We start from the raw sequence: 18926 nt of genomic DNA, 5'->3' as shown, positions 1-18926 counted from the left end.
GGATGCAGAGGAACAGGTTTGCAAGGGACTTGCAGAAAGGTGCAATAATTATAGAATAATTATAATAGGAGATTTTAATTATCTGAATACAGACTGGGCTAGTAGTAGTGTAAAAGGCAGAAAGGGGCAAAAGTTCCTCAAGTGTGTTCGGGAAAATGTTCTACAGCAGTATGTTTCCAGTCCAACGAGAAAGGCACTGCTAGACCTGGTTCTTGGAATTGAGGTGGGCCAAGTGGATCAAGGGTCAGTAGGAGAATATTTCAGGGACAGAAATCATTGTATCATAAGGTTTAGGCTGACTATGGAAAAGGACAAAGAACAACCCAGAGTAAGAAAAAACACAAGAAATAGGAGCAGGAGTAGACCACCCAGCCTAGCGAGCCTGCTCCAACATTCAATATGATCATGGCTGATCTTGGGCTTCAACTCCATTTCCCGCCCGCTCCCCATATCCCTTAATTCCCTGAGAGACCAAAAATTTGTCCATCCCAGCCTTATATGTATTCAATGATGGAGCAACCACAACCCTCTGGGATAGAGAATTCCAAAGATTCACAAACCCTTTGAGTGAAGTAATTTCTCCTCATCTCAGTCCTAAATGATCACCCCCTTATCCTGAGACTGTGCCCTCGTGCTTTAGACTCCCCAACCAGCGGAAACAATCTCTCAGCATCCACCCTTTCAAGCCCCTTCAGAACTTTTTAGGTTTGAATGAGATTGCCTCTCATTCTTCTAAACTCCAGAGGATAATTTACTCAGCCTCTCATCATAGGACAGCTCCCTCATCCCAGGGACCTGTATAGTGACCTTCGCCGTACCGCCTCCAGTGCAAGTATATCCTTTCTTAAATGTGGAGACCAAAACTACACACAGTATTCCAGTTGTGGTCTCACCAAAACCCTGTAGAACTATAGCAAGACTTATTTATTCTTGTACACCATCCCCTTAAAATAAAGGCCAACATGCCTTTTGCCTCCCTAATTGCTTGCTGCACCTGCATGCTAACTTTCTGCTTTCTTTGTACAAGTGCACCCAAGTCTCTTTGAACATTCTCACCTTTTAAAAAATATTCTGCTTTTTTATTTTTACGACCAAAGTGAATAACTTCATACAAAAACAGAAAATGCTGGAAAAACTCAGGTCTAACAGCACCTGTGGAGGGAAAAACAGTTAAAATTTCAAGTCCGTATGATTCTTCTTCAGAGCTAAAGAAAAAGAGTCATGCGGACTCGAAATGTTAACTCTGTTTTCTCTCCACAGATGCTGTCAGACCTGCTGAGTTTTTCCAGCATTTTCTGTTTGTGTTTCAGATTTCCAGCATCCGCAGTGTTTTGTTTTTATCTTAGTGAATAACTTCATAGTTCCCTAACTATGGGGGAAAGCCAACTTCAATGGGGTAAGAACGGATCTGGGCCAAATAAATTGGAGTCAAAGGTTGGCAGAGAAAACGCTGACTGAACAATGGGCTACCTTCAAAGAAGAGATAGTTCAGGCACAGTCAAGGTATATTCACTCAAAAGAGAAAGGTAGGGTAAACAAATCCAGATAACAAAATAGATAAAAATGAAGTGGAAATGAGTGCTTATGTCAGATGGATAATACAGTTGAGAACCAGGTTGAAGAAAGAAAGTTCAGAGGGGAGGTGAAAAAGCAAGTAAGAGAAGCAAAGAGAGAGTATGAGAAGAGACTGACCTAAAAGGGAATCCAAAAGTCTTCTATAGGCATATAATTAGTAAAAAAAATGGTAAAAGAAGGAGTGGAGCTGATTAGGGATGAAAAAAAGGGCAGAATTTTACCCTTGGCGGGAGGGCTTGGCAGGGGTGGGTGGCCGCCCATGATCGGTACCGCACCACAATTTCATGCTGGCGGGCCAATTAAGACCCACCCAGCATGAAACGCGAGCGGCAGCGCTCAGCACCGCCTGTGAGGCTGAGGGGAGGAGGGCGAGCGCGAACTTCACACGTGTGCACAAGTGAGCTCTTCATAATCTCCCTGAGGCACAGAGCTGTTAAAAAAAGAAAATGGAGAAAATAAAAATGTCATAAAACATATCCCCGCATGTGTCACTTGAGCAGGGATGTGTTATTAATTCAATTGTAAAACTTTTATTTTAATTTTATTTGCTTTTGGAAACCTCATCCCACCCATGGATGAGTTTTCCAAAAAAATGCAAAGGCTGCTTGGTCTTTTCACCTGCCTGCCAACTGTTAGGTTGGCTGGGCAGCAAAAAATTTTGGCCAATTGATTATTTAATGGCCTTAACAGGCCTTTTAATTGTCGGTGGACGTGCTGCTGACTCCGGCACGCGCCTGCTGACCGAACTATCGTGAGACTACACGTTGGCGTCGGCACGCTCAGCCAACATGTCATTTCACGCTAGAGTGGGCTGGGCATGCGCCCGCCCGCCGAGCGAAAATTTCTGCCCATGGACACAGGGGGCATGGCTGAGGTATTAAATGGATACTTTGCATCTGTCTTTACCAAGGAAGAAGATGCTAACCCAGGCCATGGTGACAGAGGAGGTAATTCAGACACTAGGAAGGTTTAAAATTGATAAGGAGATGGTATTGGATAGGCTGTCTGTACTTAAAGTTGATAAGGCACCAGGACCAGATGAGATGCATCCAAGGATCCTGAGGGAAGTGAGTGGAAATTACAGAGGCACTGGGCATAATTTTTCAGTCTTCCTTGGGGGTGGTGCCAGAAGACTGGAGAATTGCAAACGTTACACCCTGTTTATAAAAAGGGTGTAAAGATAAACCCAGCAACTACAGGCCAGTCAGTTTAACTTTGGTAACGGGGAAATGTCTAGAAGTGAAAATTCAGGACAAAATTAATAGCCACTTAGACAAATGTGGGTTAATTAAGGAAAGCCAGCATGGATTTCTTAAGGGAAAATTATGTTTAACTAACTTGTTGGACTTTTTTGAAGAGGTAACAGAGAGGGTTGAGTAGGGAAATGCAGTTGATGAGGGAAGTGATGTGGTGTACATGGACTTCCAAAAGGCATTTGATACAGTGCCACTTGACAGACCTGTGAGCAACGTTATAGCTCATGGAATAAAAGGGACAGTAGCAACATGGATATGAAATTGGCTGAGTGACAGGAAACTGATAGCAATGGTTAATGGTTGTTTTTCAGGCTGGAGGAAGGTTTGTAGTAGAGTTCTCCAAGGGTCAGTGTTGGGACCCTTGCTTTTCCTGGTATATATTAATGACCTAGACCATGGTGTGCAGGTCACAATTTCAAAATTTGTGAATGATATGAAACTTGTAAGTATTGTGAACCATGAGGAGGATAGTGAAGAACTTCAAAAGGACATAGACAGGTTGGTAGAATGGACAAGTGGCAGATGAATTTAATGCAGTGTGAAGTGATTCATTTTGATAAGAAGAACACAGGGAGACAATACAAAATAAAGGCTACAACTCTAAAGGGGGTGCAGGAGCAGATGGAGCTGGGTGTATATGTGCATAAATCATGAAAGGTGGCAGGACAGGTTGAGAGTATGGTTAATAAAGCATACAGTATCCTAGGCTTTATTAATAGGGGCATAGAGTACAAGAGCAAGGAAGTTATGTTAAACTTGTATAAAACGCTGCTTCAGCCTCAACCGGAGTATTGTGTCCAGTTCTGGGAGCTGCACCTTAGGAAGAATGTGAAGGCATTAGAGAGGGTTCAGCAAAGATTCAAAAGCATGGATCCAGCAATTAGGAACTTCAGTTATGAAGATTGACTGGAGAAGTTGTGACAGTTTTCCTTGGAGAAGAGAAGATTGAGAGGAGATTTGATAGAGGTATTCAAGATCCTGAGGGTCTGGACAGAATAGATAGGGAGAAACTGTTCCCACTCAGGATCAGGAATGGGAGGGCACAGATTTAGGCAGTTGACAAAGGAAGCAATGATGACATGAGGAGAAACTTTTTCACACAGCGAGTGGTTAGGATCTGGAATGCCCTGCCTGAGAGTATAGTAGAGGCAGGGTCAATTGAGGCTTTCAAAAGGGAATTGGATCATTATCTGAAAAGGAAGGATGTGCAGGGTTACAGGGAGCAGACAGGGGAGTGGCACTAGGTGAATTGCTCCTTCTGAAAGCCAGCATGGAGACAATGGGCCTTCTGTGCTATAATCATTCTGGTTATACGCAAGGTGTAAGTCAGGAGTGTGATGGAATATTCTCCATTTGCCTGGATGAATACAGCTCCAGTAACACTCAAGAAGCTCAACACCACCCAGGACAAAGCAGCCCGCTTGATTGGCACCCCATCCACAAACATTCACTCCCTCCACCACCGACACACAGTAGCAGCAGTGTGTACCATCTACAAGGTACACTGCAGAAACTCACCAAAGCTCCTTAGACAGCACCTTCCAAACCAACGACCACTACCATCTAGAAGGACAAGGGCAGCAGACATATGGGAACACCACCACCTGCAAGTTCCCTCCAAGTCACTTACCATCCTGATTTGGAAATATATTGCCGTTCCTTCACTGTCGCTGAGTCAAAATCCTGGAACTCCCTCCCCAAACCAAATGGACTGCAGCGGTTCAAGAATGCAGCACACCACCACCTTCTCAAGGGCAACTAGGGTACAAAAGCAGTATTCACATCTTATGAACAATATTAAAAACAAACTGGTTCAGCCATTCACATCAGGTCTGGCTGGACCACATAAAACACTATTGGGTCTTTCTCTTGTCTGCTAAAGCTGCTCACTATTCCAGGATCATCCGCAATGCAAAGATAACCCTGGCTTTTTTTCTCTACTGCAAGATGTCTTTTTAAATTCCTCTCCCCCACTTTCCCAGCTCCTGCCCTCTCCCCCACTTTCCCAGCTCCTGCCCTCTCCCCCACTTTCCCAGCTCCTGCCCTCTCCCCCACTTTCCCAGCTCCTGCCCTCTCCCCCACTTTCCCAGCTCCTGCCCTCTCCCCCACTTTCCCAGCTCCTGCCCTCTCCCCCACTTTCCCAGCTCCTGCCCTCTCCCCCACTTTCCCAGCTCCTGCCCTCTCCCCCACTTTCCCAGCTCCTGCCCTCTCCCCCACTTTCCCAGCTCCTGCCCTCTCCCCCACTTTCCCAGCTCCTGCCCTCTCCCCCACTTTCCCAGCTCCTGCCCTCTCCCCCACTTTCCCAGCTCCTGCCCTCTCCCCCACTTTCCCAGCTCCTGCCCTCTCCCCCACTTTCCCAGCTCCTGCCCTCTCCCCCACTTTCCCAGCTCCTGCCCTCTCCCCCACTTTCCCAGCTCCTGCCCTCTCCCCCACTTTCCCAGCTCCTGCCCTCTCCCCCACTTTCCCAGCTCCTGCCCTCTCCCCCACTTTCCCAGCTCCTGCCCTCTCCCCCACTTTCCCAGCTCCTGCCCTCTCCCCCACTTTCCCAGCTCCTGCCCTCTCCCCCACTTTCCCAGCTCCTGCCCTCTCCCCCACTTTCCCAGCTCCTGCCCTCTCCCCCACTTTCCCAGCTCCTGCCCTCTCCCCCACTTTCCCAGCTCCTGCCCTCTCCCCCACTTTCCCAGCTCCTGCCCTCTCCCCCACTTTCCCAGCTCCTGCCCTCTCGCCCACTTTCCCAGCTCCTGCCCTCTCGCCCACTTTCCCAGCTCCTGCCCTCTCGCCCACTTTCCCAGCTCCTGCCCTCTCGCCCACTTTCCCAGCTCCTGCCCTCTCGCCCACTTTCCCAGCTCCTGCCCTCTCGCCCACTTTCCCAGCTCCTGCCCTCTCGCCCACTTTCCCAGCTCCTGCCCTCTCGCCCACTTTCCCAGCTCCTGCCCTCTCGCCCACTTTCCCAGCTCCTGCCCTCTCGCCCACTTTCCCAGCTCCTGCCCTCTCGCCCACTTTCCCAGCTCCTGCCCTCTCGCCCACTTTCCCAGCTCCTGCCCTCTCGCCCACTTTCCCAGCTCCTGCCCTCTCGCCCACTTTCCCAGCTCCTGCCCTCTCGCCCACTTTCCCAGCTCCTGCCCTCTCGCCCACTTTCCCAGCTCCTGCCCTCTCGCCCACTTTCCCAGCTCCTGCCCTCTCGCCCACTTTCCCAGCTCCTGCCCTCTCGCCCACTTTCCCAGCTCCTGCCCTCTCGCCCACTTTCCCAGCTCCTGCCCTCTCGCCCACTTTCCCAGCTCCTGCCCTCTCGCCCACTTTCCCTGACCTTCCCAGCAGCCCCGTGTTAACACTTTCCTCTCCTCAGGTTCCATCCAATTCCTATTCAAATCTGCTGTCATCAGCACTCACCTCAAAGAACCAACCCCTAATGCCTCGATCCTTGCAAACTGCTGCCTCAGTCCAACTTCCTCTTCCTTTCCAAAATCCTTCAATGTGTTGGCACTGCCCAAATCTGTGCCCACCTCTCCTGGAACTGCCAGGAATCCTTCCAGTCAAGCGTCTGCCCCTGCCACAGTATCAAAACAACTCATATTAAAGTCAACCAATGACATCTTATGTGACTGAGACAAAGGTAAACTATCCCTCCTTGTTCTTCTCGACCTGTCTGCTTTGACACCATTGACCACACCATCCTCTTCATGGCTTCTTTCTGGAAACTGGTGTTGCATTTTCAGATGATGTTGCTGAGAGGCAGCATGTGGATGAGAAATTGGAAAGGGTTGAGGATAAATGGGATATACCAGAGGTAATCCTGCAAGATGGGGAAGGGAAGTCATTGTAGGTGATTCTCTGGCTCTGATTATATAGATTAGAACAGAACCAGGTGAGAGCAGTTGCACCCAGCTGGACGATAGTGGAGAGGTGTTGGAGGAGGATGGTCTGATCATTGTGTCAAAAGCTGCAGACAGGTCAAGAGGGACAAGGAGGGAAAGTTTAACTTTGTCACAGTCACATTGGATGTCATTGGTAACTTTGATAAGAGCTGTTTTGGTTCTGTGGCAGGGGCAGAAACCTGATTGGAGGATTCGAACATGGAATTTGGGAAAGATGGGGATGGATTTGGGAGGTGACAACACATTTAAGGATTTTTGGACAGGAAAAAGAGGTTGGAGATGGGGATTAGTTTGCAAGAGATTGGGGTTAAGGGTTCGTCTTTAGAGAAGAGAGTGATGGCAGCAGATTTAAAGGAGAGAGGGTCTGTAGCAGAGAGAGCTTGAGGTCATTCAAAACTCTGCTGCCCATGTCCTAACTCACATCAAATCTCATCCACTCATCACCTTTGTGCTCACTGACCTACACTGGCTTCCAGCTAAGCAAGGCCTCGATTTTAAAATTCTCATCCTCATTTTAAACCCCTCCATGGCCCCACCCTCCTATCTCTCTTATCTCCTTCTGCCTTACATCTCTCTGAGATCTCTGTTCTACTCTAATTCTGGCCTCTTGGGTATCCCCAATTATAATTGCTCCACAATTGGTTGCTGTGCCTTCAGCTGTATAGGCCCCAAGCTCTGGAATCCCCTCCCTACACCTCTCTGACTCTCAACCTCTCTTAAGAGATGCCTTAAAACTTGTCTCTTTGGCCAAGCTTTAGGTCATTTGCCCTAATATCTCCTCAGTGTCAGATATTGTTTTGGAATTTCATTTTTGATGCGCCTTGGGATGTTTTATCACATTAAAGGTGCTAAATAAACATATGTTGCTGTTGTGGACGCACAGCATCATGCAGTGTATTATTACATACTGGATTGTAATAACGACACACCCAATATCATTCAATGGGGGACAGATGACATCCTTTGTGAGCAGGATTGAGAGTCCCATGTGGTATAGTGCTCACCTGTGCCAGGGTGAGGGACATATCAAACTCATTCGAAAGCATATTGGAGAGGGAGGGGGAGGATCCAGTCACTGTGAGCCATGTTGTGGCTATCAGAGATCAGCCATCCTGAGAAGGGGTTTCTCCTCCACAAGGGTGGCCAGTGATTTTTTATAAACAAATCCAAACCTCTTAGAGGGCACCTCAAAATGGAGGCACCCTTGCTTTTCCCATCTGACAGTGGCAGCACCCAGCTCTGGCAGGAGGTCTGCTGTTCTTCCAAGGCTGGATGCCCTCTGATTGGGCCTGTAGTCTCAGGGACCCGTCCGCCATCTTTAATTGGACTGTGGACCCAGAGGCAGCCTCTTAATTGGCCATCCCCAGGAAGATCTCCCAGGCGGGCACGCTGACATTCTGAGCGGGCTCAGACCCCGAGAGGCCCGACTGCCGCTCATTCCCTAAAGACAGAGGGTTCTGCCCAGTATGTCCCAGAATCAACAAGGGGCATGATGCCATTTTGGGTTAAGTGATGAGTATGGAGCCAGATTTAGTTCACAGCTACCAAAATTCTAGATTTAGGGAAGGCTGACTTCAATGGGATGAGACAGATATTGTCCATAGTAAACTGAACAAATCTGTTAATAGGTAAAACAACAAAAATCAATGGGAGGTAAGGTTTTAACGGAACCAGTTGATATCCCTAAGGGGAAAGAACTCTAAGTAAGAGGTGAGACAACATAAGGCTATAAGAAAAAGCTAACAAAAGTGCAATAAAAAGCACTGATCCTAGCAAATGAGAAAGATGGAAAGAACAATAGAGGTGCTGAAACTGATAGTAAGAGTTACAAAGAGGGAGCATGAAAAGAAACTTGCAAGGGATATAAAAATAAACACGTACACTTTTTTACAATTAAATTCTGAAAAAGGTGTTCAGGAGCAATGTGGCACCTTGAAAATTGATAATGGTGATATCGATAATGAAAATAAGGAACAGGTGGACAAGCTGACTAAAGTAGTGGACAGAGAAATGTCGATGGATATTAGTTATATGGATTTCCAGAAGACATTTGATAAATTCCTCATTAGAGACTCTTAACTAAAGCTGAAACCCATGGGACTGAAGGGAAATTATTGACCTGGTTTGGAAATTGGCTGAGCTGCAGGAGACAGAGAGGAGAGATAATGGGCAGGTACTCTCATTGGCAAGATGTGTCCCACAAGGATCTGTGTTGGGATTTCAACTATTTGTCGTGTTTATTAACAACTTAGATGATGGGATAGAAAGCCACACATCAATGACGCAAAGATAGGCAGCATTGTGAGCTGCATTGATGGAAACGTAACATTTTAAAGATTAATTAGTAAATTAGCAAATTAATAAATTAAGTGACTGGACAAAACAGTGGCTGGTAGATTTCAATGTAGGCAAATGGGAAATCATCCACTTTGGACCAGAAAGGATAGAGACAATGGTACTTTTGAAATGATGAAAGGCTAGAAACAGTGGAGGTCTAAAGACACTTGGGGTTGGGTTATACATCTTTTGGCAGGGTGAGAGAGGTGGAACAGAAACAGAGTGGTCTGCTCACTCACACCCTTGCCATCTCAGCTTGTCAAATCAAACATCAGGTGGCCAATTAATGACCGTCTAGCAGGGAAGGTGGCCAATTAGCACTGTGAAGGGGGAGCTGTGTGTCCAATCGAGACTCTAGGTCAGGACCACGCGTGGCAGACATAGTCGATCACAGCTACAAATTCAAAGACCCCCTGCTTTCAGAACCAGCCTTTGTCACTGAAAACAAGCATGCAGGTGCAGCAAGCAGTTAAGAAGGCATATGGTATTCCTGTTGTTGTCCAACCCTCATGTTGGAAACTCTTTCGAGTTTTCAACAGTCACAGATTGCAACTCTTTCGAGTACAATCACAGTTCTTGGTTTCCGGGAGTGGGACATGAACCCACAACCCTCTGATTCAAAGGCGAGGGTGCTATGAACTGAGCCACAGCTGACACCTCAAAGGCATATGGTATGTTGGCCTTCATTGCAAGAGTACTTAATTAGGGAGCAAGGATGTCTTACTGCAGCTGTACAGGGCCTTGGTGAGACAACATCTGGAGCATTGTGTGCAGTTTTGGTCTCCTTACCTAAGAAAGGATATACTTGCCATAGAGGGAGTGCAGCGAAGGTTCACTATGTTACTCACAATAAGAGGTTGTGGTGGAAGAATTAATCCAGGCTGGTCTTTTGGTTCAAGCTGGTTTATTTTCAAGACAACTCCTCAGTGCTACTGACTTCCAAGTAGCTTCCACACAAAGTGTTCCAGCTGTACCTTTTTATTCTATTTAGGTGGGATAATCAATGCCCATCACCTATTTAACTAGCAATTGTCTTTAACAAGGTGATTATTGATACATTGACACACCAGACTGATTCCTGGGATGGCAGGATTGTTGTATGAGAAGAGATTGGGTCGACTAGGCCTGTACACACTGGAGTTTAGAAGAATGAGAGGGGACCTCATTGAAACATATAAAATTCTGACAGGGATGGACAGACTGGATGCAGCAATGATGTTTCCTCTGGCTGGGAGGGGGTCTAGAACAAGAGGCCACAATCTCGGGATAGGGGGTAGGCCATTTAGGGCTAAGGTGAGGAGAAACTTCTTCACTCAGAGGGTCACTGAATATATTTAAGAAGGAAATAGATAGATTTCTGGACTCCAAAGGTGTCAAAGGGTATGGGGAGAGAGCGGGAGTAAGGCGTTGAGATGGAGGGCCAGCCATGATCATATTGAATGGCGGAGCAGGCTCGAAGGGCTGAATGTCCTACTGCTCCTATTTTCTATGTTTCTATTTTTTTAATGAAGGCTCCAAAAAGCCAGAAAAATGAGTTTAAAAAAAAACATACAGACGCTGCTGCCTTCTCGAGCCGAACCTGCCACTACATCCAGCCATGGGTCCAGTGACAGGCCTTCTCTTCCACTCTTGTGCCACCTCGACATAGCTGCCGGCAAAAAAATCCAAACCTTTCTTATGCCTGATGCCCGAAAAATGCAGCGGACGACAAAAAATTGCAGACGATTAGGTGGTTAACAAGCTGATTAATTATTCATTTCTAAATGGCGGGCGGGCGGGCGGGTGGGCAGCCGATTTCCGTGCCTGTTCACCTCATAACTTCAGAGACTTGTTTGATGAGGTGGCATTGCCTATCCAATATCATCATGCCCTGTTTAACGATCGTGTGGGGAACGGCCTGCCCAAATGGAGCGTAAAACTCAGCCTTTGGTGGTCCAAATACTTAAATATTATAAATATGTCATAAACAGGTACAGAGAATAATTGATAAGGCTTCATGGAGTGCTGACCTTTATCTACGGGTATAGTTCTGTTTCAGCCCTGATTAGGCCACAGCTGGAATGAGCAGCTCTGGCTTTCACACTGTAGGATGGACATATTGACTTGGAGAGAGTGCAGCCTGGATTTACCAGAATGATACCTGGACATTGAGAGTTAAATTACAAGGGGAGATTATACAAGCTTGGGTTGTACTCCCTGGAATTTAAAAGGTTAAGGGTGATTTGATCAATGATTTCAGGATTTAAGGGGAACAGGTGGAGTTGATAGACAGAAACAATTTCTGATCGTTGGGCAGTCTATGACTAGGGGGCATGTAGTCTGCAAATCCAAGCCAGATCTCTCAGGAGTGAGATTAGGAAACGCTTCTACAGACAGGGGGGTGAGAGAAGTCTGGAACTCTCTTCCGCAAAGGGCAGAGATTTAATTGATTTGATTGAGATTTATAGGACTTTGAATTTAACTGAAAAGTTAGAAAGGACAAAACATTTTGTGCTGGTGGAACATGGGAACAGGAGGAGACCATTTATCCCATCAAGCCTGTTCCACCATTCAATGAGACCGTGGCTGACTGGCGACCAAAATCCTTATACCCACCTCGACCCAGATCTCTAACTCCTTTGATTAATAAAAATCTATCAAAATCTATGCCAGTTCTCTCCATTTAGATTGAATATCTCTAACTGATTAGTCACTTTGTCCTTAGTTTAGAAGAAGCATGAGTTGAGGGTGGGGGTTTGTTTAGAGCGAGGGCTGTTTTGTTGTTTGAGTGAAGTTTGGAATGGGATTAAGGCTATCACACTCTGGTTAAATGTGAGCCTGTATAAAATGCAACTGTGAGCTGAAACCATGCAGGCTGCGATTGAAATATTAGACACTTCTGTTCAGCTGCAGTGTGGGGTTAAAGAATGTCAGAGTTACATATCAACAGCAATCCAAGCAACTACGATCAGGAGATCGCTGTTAGCCAATCAGGGCAGAGGTTTAGTTTTAAGAACTCTCAGCCTTTCAATCAGAAGCTCCTTAGTAAATGTCAGGTGTGGGAGGCAGCCTCATGACTTTAACTTCTGGTAGTGATCTCCCAGTGTGCAACATGCTGCACTAATCATTGAAAATCTGTTTATCTGCAACTTCAGGGCTGACACATTTTTCTAGTTCAGCTGTAAGCTTCATTCACTGACCCCCACCACTCTGCTAAAACGCAGCTTTGTTCCATTGGAGTCCAGCTTGTAGAATTGGACAGTTCTAGTTGGATGGTAAAACTCGATGGCCAGAATCTTACATCCTCCCGAACCCTGGGGGCAGGCCGGCAGACAGGCGGGGGTGTAAAATTGGGTAGTATGGTGGGGGCGGGGGCACTGTGCCCATTGCCTACCAGTGTCTACTGGTATTTTACCAGTAGCAGGGTAGGTATTGGGTAGCCCACCAATTGAGGGCCTTGAGTGATCAATTAAAGCCCACTTCAGAGCCTGCTCCCACTGCTGATGGTATTTTACCAGTGGTGGGATGTTCCCTTGCCATGCTGCCATGGCAACCTGTGACCAATGAAGGGACCCCCAGCCGAAAGGGCGGCCCCTGATTGAAACCCCTCCTGGCCTCCTGGTCACTGACCCCACCTCCCCCTTGCTGGGGCTTGCCCGACTGGGCCCAGTGAGGCCACCCGGCTAAATTTCTTCTAGTCCGGTCTCCAGTGCTGTTCTGTTTGGGGACTGACTGCAGTGCCAGTAGTAGCCACCACTCCAAATGGCACTGTTGGGACAGGAGAGCTGTCAGTCATCTGATTGGGCAGCATCTCTCGGAGGCGGGCCCATCCACCCTCATAGGGGCGAAAGCCACGACCTCAGCCAATTAACGACCGGACGAATGTAAAATCCAGTGGTCTTCTTGGCCGGTGGAGGCAGGCTTGCCTGCAACCTTTCAGTTAGTGATCAGGGTTCCAACCTCACATGAAATCCATGATCAATAAGTGGGCCAATGTATAGGCTAACCTTTGTCTGTAGCTCAGGGTGTAATGTACAGCCTCAGCAATGTCAGTAGTTCAGGGGAAACTGTCCCAATAAACAGACTCAAATTAATTTCCCAACATAAGGGTGCACTTTTGCCTGTTGTGAACCAGCCTGCAATCTCCGACAGAATACAGGCGCAAGAAAAGTTCCTTACAAAAAAATAGATGCACTGAGAAAAACACTGCAGCAATATGCTTAAAAACACTTCTCAATGCTCATTCTACCAGGGGTGGGCAGAGATGGACTGGATCCAGGCTTGGTCCTGGGTGCCGGAGATATGGATGAGCTGGTGTTTAGAAAGGGTGGTTAGTAGACCAGAAGATCACTGGTGTAATTGAATCTGGAGGTGGCACAGACATTAAAAATCACCTTCCTTGATTAAACCACTACAACAAAAAGGATTTGGATGCTGAAGTTTGAATTTTAATAGTTGTTTGGTACAGAACAGTATTGGGTAGCATGGAACTAGAGTGTTGGGTTGTATAGAACTCGAGTATTGGGTAGTATGGAACTTGAGTGTTGGGTAGTATAGAACTCGAGTATTGGGTAGTATGGAACTTGAGTGTTGGGTAATATGGAACTGGAGTATTGGTTAGTATGGAACTCGAGTATTGTGTAGTACGGAACTCGAGTGTTGGGTCGTACGGAACTTGAGTGTTGGGTAGTACAGAACTCGAGTATTGGGTAGCATGGAACTAGAGTGTTGGGTAGCATGGAGCTCGAGTATTAGGTAGTACGGAACTCAAATGTTGGGTAGCATGGAACTCGAGTGTTGGGTAGCGTGGAGCTCGAGTATTGGGTAGTATAGAACTCGAGTGTTGGGTAGTACGGAACTCGAGTATTGGGTAGTATGGAACTCGAGTATTGGGTAGCATGGAACTCGAGTGTTGGGTAGCGTGGAGCTCGAGTATTGGGTAGTATAGAACTCGAGTGTTGGGTAGTATGGAACTCGAGTATTGGGTAGTATGGAACTTGAGTATTGCATAGTTCGGAACTCGAGTGTTGGGTAGTACGGAACTCGAGTGTTGGGTAGTATGGAACTCGAGTTTTGGGTAGTATGGAACTCGAGTGTTGGGTAGTATGGAACTCGAGTGTTGGGTAGTATGGAACTTGAGTGTTGGGTAGTACGGAACTTGAGTATTGCATAGTTTGGAACTCGAGTGTTGGGTAGTACGGAACTGGAGTATTGGTTAGTATGGAACTCGAGTGTTGGGTAGTATGGAACTTGAGTATTGGGTAGTATGGAACTCGAGTATTGGGTAGCATGGAACTCGAGTGTTGGGTAGCGTGGAGCTCGAGTATTGGGTAGTATAGAACTCGAGTGTTGGGTAGTATGGAACTCGAGTATTGGGTAGTATGGAACTTGAGTATTGCATAGTTCGGAACTCGAGTGTTGGGTAGTACGGAACTCGAGTGTTGGGTAGTATGGAACTCGAGTATTGGGTAGTATGGAACTTGAGTGTTGGGTAGTACGGAACTTGAGTATTGCATAGTTTGGAACTCGAGTGTTGGGTAGTACGGAACTGGAGTATTGGTTAGTATGGAACTCGAGTGTTGGGTGGTATGGAACTCGAGTGTTGGGTAGCATGGAACTCAATTGTTGGGTAGTACAGAACTTGAGTGTTGGGTAGTACGGAACTGGAGTATTGGTTAGTATGGAACTCGAGTGTTGGGTAGTATGGAACTCGAGTGTTGGGTAGTATGGAACTCAATTGTTGGGTAGTACAGAACTTGAGTGTTGGGTAGTACGGAACTCGAGTGTTGGGTAGTACGGAACTCGAGTGTTGGGTAGTACGGAACTCGAGTGTTGGGTAGTATAGAACTCGAATATTGGGTAGTATGGAACTCAAATATTGGGTAGTATAGAACTCGAGTGTTGGGTAGTACGGAACCCGAGTGTTGGGTAGTACGGAGCTCGAGTATTGCGTAGTACGGAACTCGAGTGTTGGGTAGCATGGAACTCGAGTGTTGGGTAGTATGGAACTCGAGTATTGGGTAGTACGGAACCCGAGTGTTGGGTAGTATGGAACTCGAGTATTGGGTAGTACGGAACCCGCGCGTTGGGTAGTACGGAACTCGAGCGTTGGGTAGTACGGAACCCGAGCGTTGGGTAGTATGGATCCCGAGCGTTGGGTAGTACGGAACCCGAGCGTTGGGTAGTACGGAACCCGAGCGTTGGGTAGTACGGAACTCGAGCGTTGGGTAGTACGGAACTTGAGCGTTGGGTAGTATGGATCCCGAGCGTTGGGTAGTATAGAACTCGAGTATTGGGTAGTACGGAACCCGAGTATTGGGTAGTATGGATCCCGAGCGTTGGGTAGTACGGAACCCGAGCGTTGGGTAGTACGGAACCCAAGCGTTGGGTAGTACGGAACTCGAGCGTTGGGTAGTACGGAACTCAAGCGTTGGGTAGTATAGAACTCGAGTATTGGGTAGTACGGAACCCGAGCGTTGGAAAGTACGGAACTCGAGTTTTGGGTAGTACGGAACTTGAGTATTGGGTAGTACGGAACCTGAGCGTTGGGTAGTACGGAACCCGAGCGTTGGGTAGTACGGAACTCGAGTGTTGGGTAGTACGCAACTCGAGGGTTAGGTAGTATGGAACTCGAGCGTTAGGTAGTACAGAACTCATGCGTTGCTGAAAAAAGAGACATGTCGAAGCTTTTCACCCTGCACTCATCAGGACAGATTCTGAGGGAAAGTGTCGGCAGCATGTCTCCTTTAACTTTTAAAAAATTCTTTCATGAGTTGAAAGCATCGCTGGCTGGGCCAGCATTTATTGCCCATTCCTAGTTGCCCTTGAGAAGGTGGTTGTGAGCTGCCTTCTTGGACCGCTGCAGTCCATGTGGTGTAGGCGCACCCGCAGTGCTGTTAGGGGGAGTGTTCCAGGATTTTGACCCAGCGACAGTGAAGGAACGGTGATATATTTCCAAGGCAGGATGGTGAGTGACTTGGAGGGGAACTTCCAGGTGGTGGTGTTCCCATCTATCTGCTGCCCTTGTCCTTCTAGATGGTAGTGATTGTTGGTTTAGAAGGTGCTGCCTCAGGAGACTTGGTGAATTCCTGCAGTGCATCTTGTAGATGGTACACACTGCTGTTACTGTGTGTTGGCGGTGAAGAGAGTGAATGTTTGTGGGTGGGGTGTCAATCATGTGGGCTGCTTTGTCCTGGATTGTGTCAAGCTTCTTGAGTGTTGTGCGAGCTGCACTCATCCAGGCAAGTGGGGGGTATTCCATCACACTCCTGACTTGTGCGTTGTAGATGCTTGATAGGCTTTGGGATTCAGGACGTGAGATACTTGCTGCAGGATTATCTGGATTGATGTGGGAAAAGTGACAAATATAGGAAGAGTCCTTATTTCAGTATTCAATCTAAATCAGTGAGCTGCAATTAGAAGCAACATCTCCCAATAACACTGGCCAATTCCAAAGCACCAATGGCCCATCCCGATAATTACTGACCAATGGCAATCAATGGAAATTAAAATTAATTAATATCAATTAATTACTACCAACAGTGACCGATTAATGTGATCAGCAGTGACCAGACCGATTAACGTGATCAGCGGTGACCAGACCGATTAACGTGATCAGCGGTGACCAGACCGATTAACGTGATCAGCGGTGACCAGACCGATTAACGTGATCAGCAGTGACCAGACTGATTAATGTGATCAGCCGAGGTGAACTAACAGCCGTAAACAAATAAAAATGAAGACCTTTGTTGAGAGTAAGTGTTGGCCTTGATCTTAATGGATTTTATTAATATTTCTGCCTCCCTACAGATCGCAAACTATTTGAAGGAAGTGAATAAAATATATGAGAGTGTGAATTTTGAGGGGATACGACACATGAATTTCCAGGTGAAGGATATGTTGGTAAGTATAACATTTTCGACACTTACCAAAATGATGTAAGGTTATACTGGCATAGTGACTACATGACAGGACAGGTTACCCAGAGGCCTGGGAAAATTCCCGTTGAGCCGACAACCAGCGAGTGCCCTGCGTTGCCTGTTTTCGAGAGGGCCCACCACATCTTGTTCCACTCAGGCACTTGACAGAACAGCAGTGGGCCTTCCCCTGGGATCAAGGTCCCGGATGTGCAAGTCAATTAGAGACCAGCGGCTCTTCTGTACTCAGCAGTGCCACCAGAGAAGGATGGCCACTGCTGGTACTACACCCACTCGATGCCTTGTATTGTTGCTGGATCTCAGGCCAGAGGTTAGTGATGGTAGGAGGAGGGTTGCAGGGTGGGGGAGGGGGAATCAGTAGCAAGTAAATGGGTGTGGCTCTCAGCAGCCCCCATTTCCCAATGCTGGGTCCCTCAATCAGGCACTGAGTGTCTTTGAATGAGGGACTGCCCCCACCAGGAGCATGCAAGCAAACATGCCCCAGTTTGGAAACATAGAAACATAAACAATAGTTGCTGGAGTAGGTCATTTGGCCCTTCAAGCCTGCTCCGCCATTCAATATGATCATGCCTGATACTCTATCTCAACGCCATACTCCCGCTCACTCCCCATACCCCTTGATAGCCTTAAAGTCCTGAAATCTATTTAGAACCATAGAACCATAGAAAAGTTACAGCACAGAAGGAGGCCATTCGGCTCATCTTGTCTGTGCCAGCCCGAGAACACCCAGGTGCCCTTTCTAATCCCACCTTCCTGCACCCGGCCCATAGCCCTGCAGCTTACAGCACTTAAGGTGCAGATCCAGGTACTTTTTAAAAGAGTTTAGAGTTTCTGCCTCTACCACCAACTTGTACAGCGAATTCCAGACACCCACTACCCTCTGCGTAAAAAAATCCTTCCTCATGTCCCCCCTACACCTTCTGCCACTTATCTTGAATCTATGTCCCCTGGTTCTAGAATTCTCTACCAAGGGAAACAATTTTATCCTGTTCACCCTATCTTTTCCCCTCATAATTTTGTACACCTCAGTCAAGTCACCTCTCAGCCTTCTTTGTTCTAAGGAAAATAACCCCAACCTATCTAATCTCTCCTTGTAGCTGTACTTTTCTAACCCTGGCAACATTCTTGTAAACCTCCTCTGCACTCTCTCCAGAGCTAATATGTCCTTCCTTTAATGTGGTGACCAGAACTGCACACAATACTCCAGTTGTGGCCTCACCAGTGTTTATACAATTCCAACATTATATCCTTACTTTTATACTCTATACCTCTGCCAATGAAGGAGAGCATTCCATATGCCTTCTTTACAACCTTGTCTACTTGAACTGCTGCCTTCAGGGACCTGTGTACTTGTACACCAAGATCTCTCACCTCATCTACCCCTCTTAGTATATTCCCATTTATTGTGTAATCCCTGTAACTGTTTGACCTCCCTAAATGTATGACCTCACACTTCTCTATGTTAAAATCTATCTGCCGCTTTACCGCCCACTCCACCAACACATCTATATCATTTTGGAGATTTTGGCTATCCTCTACACTATCCACTACTCGGCCAATCTTTGTGTCATCTGCAAATTTCCCAATCGTGCCCCCCACATTCACGTCCAAATCGTTAATATATAACACAAACAGCAAGGGTCCCAACACCGAGCCCTGTGGAACACCACTTGAGACAACTTTCCATTCGCAAGGACATTTCCTTGCTTGTTGTGCTCCCCATATGGTGAGCCCTCTGCTTGCCCACCTAAGGGCCTAAATAGGCGGCGGGACAGGAAGGCTGTCGATCAACCTTCCCATCTGAAACTTAAATTGGGTGTAATGAAGAGGGGAGAGAGAGGGGGATAGCTGCCCTGACTTGAAACTGTTGACTAAATGCAACAAGGGGCAGAGTTTTGCCCTCGTTGGGCGGGCTCGGCGGGGGTCAACGGGAGGGGTCAGGAAGCCGACTGCTGCCTGCAATTGGG

At 47.1% G+C, this 18926-nt stretch overlaps 1 protein-coding gene across 1 annotated transcript in view; it reads left to right on the top strand.

The window, feature by feature from the left end:
- The window catches only part of LOC144673138 (disintegrin and metalloproteinase domain-containing protein 10-like), a gene marked incomplete at its 5' end in the record, with an annotated part of 320844 nt that overhangs the window by 38556 nt on the left and 263362 nt on the right, over positions 1-18926 (top strand). The window contains one exon of the mRNA XM_078535130.1: positions 16832-16924. Coding sequence (XP_078391256.1) covers positions 16832-16924 — 93 coding nt within the window. The remainder of the gene's footprint in view (positions 1-16831; positions 16925-18926) is intronic.

The sequence above is a fragment of the Cetorhinus maximus genome, unplaced genomic scaffold (genome assembly GCF_964194155.1).
Source record: "Cetorhinus maximus unplaced genomic scaffold, sCetMax3.hap1.1 HAP1_SCAFFOLD_303, whole genome shotgun sequence".
Lineage (NCBI taxonomy): Eukaryota > Metazoa > Chordata > Chondrichthyes > Lamniformes > Cetorhinidae > Cetorhinus > Cetorhinus maximus.
This window is presented reverse-complemented; position numbering and strand designations above follow the sequence as displayed.